The sequence below is a fragment of the Triticum urartu genome, chromosome 5 (assembly GCF_003073215.2).
Source record: "Triticum urartu cultivar G1812 chromosome 5, Tu2.1, whole genome shotgun sequence".
Taxonomy (NCBI): domain Eukaryota; kingdom Viridiplantae; phylum Streptophyta; class Magnoliopsida; order Poales; family Poaceae; genus Triticum; species Triticum urartu.
The window spans coordinates 6,035,287-6,040,607 of record NC_053026.1 but is presented as its reverse complement, the minus strand read 5'-3'; the positions used below and the strand labels follow the sequence as shown (position 1 = coordinate 6,040,607).

Here is a 5,321-nt window from a genome sequence, read left to right as displayed (position 1 = left end):
ATAGGAGGTCCCGGGTCTAGCCCCCCATCGCTCCCCCTTAGAATCATCCCTGCAGCAGCATAGGAGAGTCCCGGCAACATCGGAACCATTCCTATGTTTTGCAAAACGCACGATGATATATATCAACCTAGAGTTTTGACCGATGGAATCATCCGAAGCACGTATGTATGCATAGGTACTGTGGATTTAGTTAAAGTTGGGTAGGGAAAAGAAATAGTGTTAGGGTTTCGCCCTCCGGTCGCCGTATTGTGAGAAACACAGAACGAGCTGGAGGAATAGCGTGCTGACCTTGTACTAGCAGGTAGCGAGGTGGTACGGCATATATAAAGTATATTCCTACATGTTCCTCATATATAAAGTCTAAGTCAATTTATTTGACCGCTGGGTGAGATGTAGATGCGGAGACTGAGCTACTGAGGCGCCATACATGACTGGACGTTTACTTTTTATTCTACGCAAGTCTGCTAATCTGCACGTTAATTAATTTTTGCAGTACAAACCAATATTCTGGTTGGTGATTGTCAGCATGGAGATGGCAAGTAGCGCCAAGTGGTTTGCTGTGGCTCTTGTTTTCATCACTGTGATCCTACTCAGGGTCATAAGAGGAAGGAGGATGGCCGCTGCTCCAGCCAGTGAGAAACCACCTCCACCTGTGGTGAATGGTTTTACTTTACTAGGACTTCTACCTAGGCTTCTTACAATGGACCTTCGAACTAAGATAAATTGCCTGCACGATAAGTATGGCAGTGTGTTCACAGTTAGTCCTTTTGGACTAACTAATGTAACCTTTCTGATCGGCCCGGAGGTCCAATCCCATTTCTTTCAAGGGTTGGAGTCAGAGATTAACCATGGCAATCTTCTTGAGTTCCTTGTGCCGATGTTTGGACAAGAGATAGGTCAAGGGGTCGATGCAGCCACTCGGACTGAGCAGTCCCGCTTTTATCTCGATGCATTAAAGCAATCCAAGTTGAGGAGACATCTTGATCCAATGCTTCAAGAGGTCGAGGTGTGCACGCTATCTTCTGTAACCTTCATTCCATTCAGAAGCTTTAATACATCATCATGTGGTTATATAATGTACCATGAGGAAGCGGCTAATTGTTACTTATATATTTACTACTCTTCCAAACATAATTTATATATTGCAGCTTGCAAACTCCTGTCTTGAGACTAGTCTAGCTAGTGTTGTCTTCTGAATTCATAACTACAAGAGAAGTTACCATGGAACTTTTTCTACCTCATTAGAATTTGTAGATAAGATGGAACAATAACATTATTAGTTTCCAACTGAGAAGAGTTGTGAAAATTGAAATATTTGTCCGTACTCCGTACTCGTAACCTATCAGCATCACTGATTAACAATAGCGTTCTATAGCTTCGTTAATAGCACGCTAGAGCGTGCTGAGAATTATCTCGCTAAATAAATTATTGTACAATGCCTCGCTAATAGTGTATTTTGAGGCGTGCGCTATTTTGCTATAGCATACTACTATTTTTTTTCCTTCAGCATACTTACAGATTATATTGTGTAGAGAGTTAGTTTGAATTTATGCTTAAGGATGCTAGCTAGATTTGCAAATTTCTAGTATTGATCAATGTTCTTTTGTCCGTAGAGCTACTTTGGCAAATGGGGCCTGGAAGGAGAAGTTGATTTAAAACATGAGTTTGAAGAGTTGCTCATGTTGATATCGAGCCGATGTCTACTAGGAAAAGAGGTTCGGGAGAAGATGTTTGATGAGTTCTATAAACTATTTCGTGATGTCGAAAATGGACTGAACATGATCAGTGTCTTCTTCCCATATATTCCAATTCCTGCAAACCGTAGGCGTGACAAAGCACGTCTTAAGCTCATCGAATTACTTTCTGGAACTGTGAGGTCACGTAAGAGCTCCCCCTCAGTGGAGGAAGATGTGCTACAAAGATTGATAGATTCCAAGTATAAAGACGGCCGCTCCACAACGGAAACAGAGGTAGCCGGGATGATCATTGCATTGATCTTTGGTGGAAAGCACACAAGTTCCCTCGCTAGTACCTGGACCGGAGCTTGCCTACTCACCCATCCAAAGTTCTTAGCGGCTGCATCCCAGGAGCAAAAGGAAATCATGATGAAATACGAGGAGAAAATAGAATATGATGCCTTGTTAGAGATGAATACCCTTCATAATTGTATCAAAGAGGCACTTCGGTTGAACCCACCAACAACAATGTTGGTTCGCAAGGCACTTAAACATTTCACAGTGCGGACAAGACAAGGCCAAGAGTATGGCATTCCCAAGGGGCATACTCTTGCAAGTCCCATAATACAAAACAATTACTTGCCTTACATTTATAAGGACCCCGAGGTATATGATCCAGATCGGTTTGGTCCCATAAGGCAGGAGGACGTGGTTGGCGGCAAGTTTTCTTATACATCCTTTGGTGGTGGAAGGCATTTTTGCAGTGGGGATGCCTATGCTTACATGCAAGTTAAAGTTATATGGAGCCACTTGCTCAACAACTTTGATCTCAAATTATTATCTCCTTATCCCAAGACTGACTGGAGTAAGTTAATCCCAGAGCCTCAAGGGAATATGATGGTTAGCTACAAGAGACGCCAGCTGCTAGGCTAGCTTGCTATATATATCATTTGCATGAGGAGCACCGGCTTGCATGCTTGTGTTTGTATGGGTGCATCACTTATTACTTGTATTTGTGTATGTTTTTATGATTGTAATAATTTTCAGTAACCCTTGGATGAGCTATATATGGTCTTCTCATAGTGTGTGCCACTAGTAAACATTTGGTTGGTTTCCATTAACTCAGCGGATTCACCCATTAGCTGGTCTTTTTCCTTTTTTTCCCTTTTCTGTAAATACTGTGAAACTTTATAAAAGATTAATAAAAGTACATGCAGTAGGAAATTCTTAAAGTTTTTGGTAAAAAAACATTTTTGACCCACTCCTCTAGGATGGACTTGCAGATTGACCGGAATCATCGCATCACCACAAGAGCACGTAGACAGCGATGTTGGGAGCCATGGTCACAATGAGATGGTGGTCATCGGAAATTACCTTAGCATTGCATGTTTTCCAGATTCCTCATAGCACAACCATCGCAGTTGTGCAGCAGAGGCAAGGTCGAGCCGGAAATCATGCCATGGAGACAGGCGTGCAGAGGGCTTCGACGATGGGAGCATGGGACATGCCACCTGGAAGCACAACCCCCGGCCCTGATGGCATGGGCATGATCGCACCCGAAGAATAGGTACTGGATGGCCTCCTCCTCCCCACAGAAGACACAACTTGCAGTGGATATAATACAAGGATGATGAAGCATGCTAGCACACGGGAGGCAATGACCCTATAGCAGAGTCAAATGAATAACTCAAACCTACTCGGGGCGAAGGGTCTCCAGATGATGGACGCGGAGCCATCAACAGGGTGATGAGCCATGGTCAGGGTGTGTGCGTCGACTGCCATGAAGGGTGTCGAGAAGGTGGCAAGCACTACGTTGTCATCCACACCCATACATAGGATCATGGCGATCAACTCAGAGTTGGGCAGCAGTAATGATGCTTTTAATAGTCCAATGCACGGTCATGAGCACCTATTGTGGTTGTTTAGGGTAGCTCCAACGCCGGACGCTTAGATGGGCGCGGTGATCAGATTCCAGACCGGTTAGAAGATATCCCCTGAATCCCAACAATATGTGTAGCATCAGTTGTAGACCTTGCATTGAGTATTTCACTGTTTTTCTTCCCAAAGGAAGCGCCTAGGTAGTTTAGTCGGTCCATGTCATTAGCAACTATTGTTGCAACCTAAGGTGCTTAGACACTTTCTAAATTCTATAACATGTATTATTTTCTCTTTTAGCATCTCCACAAGTGTCTACCGTTGTAGATTCCATTAGGAGAATATCGAGGTGACCGAAAACACTATGCCACAAGCCAAAGCCATGGACGTGGTTGATGAGATCCTGCTCGCCTATGGAGGCTGGAACAATCCATTTCCTCTAGTACATCTTTAGTTATCCTATAGCCTATAGGGTTGTGCTATCCGTTGGTCGGGTGGAGGCAGAAACAGATCCTCCCAAAAAAAATCGTCATGGAAGGCAAGAGGCCAATCCAACCGACCTGGGCTAATTTAGCCCCTCATTTTCCATGAATACGTGTGGATAGCAGTGTCCATTTCGAACCCTCGTATGGATGTGCATTTAGCTGTGTCCCCGTGCTAAATTATACGGACACATGCATATGACTAATGGGGATGAAGAGAAAAAGAGAAAGAAAAAAGGGGAAAAGATAAAATGGTCTAGGTGGGCCATGTCCGACGTGGCAGATTACCTAGACGCCCTCATTTCCTCTTCGCGCACTTATATAAATTTGAAATCTGGAGTTTCAGGTCCTTCCAGCATGTGTTTATACTTGGTTAATAAAAGTGAAGTTGATTGTTAGATAAAAGTTTGACGTGGGTCCAACGCAGAAGTAGTCAGCTGAATTTTCTCATTAGCAGCCAACGTGGTCTAGGAAGTCTGCAGCCACATCCATCTCTTTCATTATTGTGGTCTGAGTGTACCAACGATTTATTTGTCACCATTACATAATACACGAGATTCTCCAATAGGTCGCATTCGTGATTGACCCATGCATGGACTTCTATATCTTGGCATAATTTTCTACTCCGCTAGGCACGGCACGAGCGAGGAAACTACGCATATCTCAGATACATTTCCAGTCTTAGCTTAGACTTATATGCATGAGAGGTACTCTTTGATGGACTAAGAGTAGACACAAGTCAGTTTCATTGCAAGTGGCATTTGTATACTTATCTTTCTTAATACTCTCTCCATTTTTATATACAAGGCCACAAACTTATATTACAGGTACCAACGTAAAATTTAAGGCCTCCCTTTGTAAATCAGCTTTTCTTTTCATATACTGGGATCATTAATACGTCACGGGCATGCAAGGAAGGGATACGAAACTGAGTGGAGTCTCGTTATGTACTGCAGAGAAAGCCAATCACATCATTCCTTTCTCAACTAAAAATGTGCTATTAATTAGGGGGCTCCTTCAAATCACAATTGCGTGCCGCAGAAATTGCATGCATTGGTCCTTCAATTAATAGATGGAGTCTAATTAATATGCATGCAACTAATGCATCGAGACAGAGGGAGTACCTAAGATTGGTTTGAAGTTTAAGCTTAGACTGACATGTGTGTATGCTATACTCTTCCGTGGACTAAGAGCAGAAATATTCTCTCTATCATCATTTTAGTCTAGACAGAGCATCTTCGGTCAAAATTCTTTGTTGTATTAACTATGCATGTGACCACGAAAAGAC

General features: G+C 43.0%; 1 protein-coding gene across 1 annotated transcript; it reads left to right on the top strand.

Annotated features, from left to right (window-relative positions):
• The first annotated feature begins 396 nt into the window (after positions 1–396).
• Positions 397–2,758, top strand: LOC125506825 (obtusifoliol 14-alpha demethylase-like). The gene is made up of 2 exons (XM_048671530.1): positions 397–1,006; positions 1,614–2,758. The coding sequence occupies exons 1-2, from the start codon at positions 527–529 to the stop codon at positions 2,607–2,609; spliced, it is 1,476 nt and encodes a 491-aa protein (XP_048527487.1). The 5' UTR covers positions 397–526; the 3' UTR covers positions 2,610–2,758.
• The last annotated feature ends 2,563 nt before the right edge of the window (positions 2,759–5,321 follow it).

Excerpts from the sequence above, each read along its gene's own strand:
- LOC125506825 (XM_048671530.1), top strand. The coding sequence starts at position 527 with ATGGAGATGGCAAGTAGCGCCAAGTGGTTTGCTGTGGCTCTTGTTTTC. Across the intron at positions 1,007-1,613 it reads CAATGCTTCAAGAGGTCGAG|AGCTACTTTGGCAAATGGGG; the intron begins GTGTGCACGCTA and ends TTTTGTCCGTAG.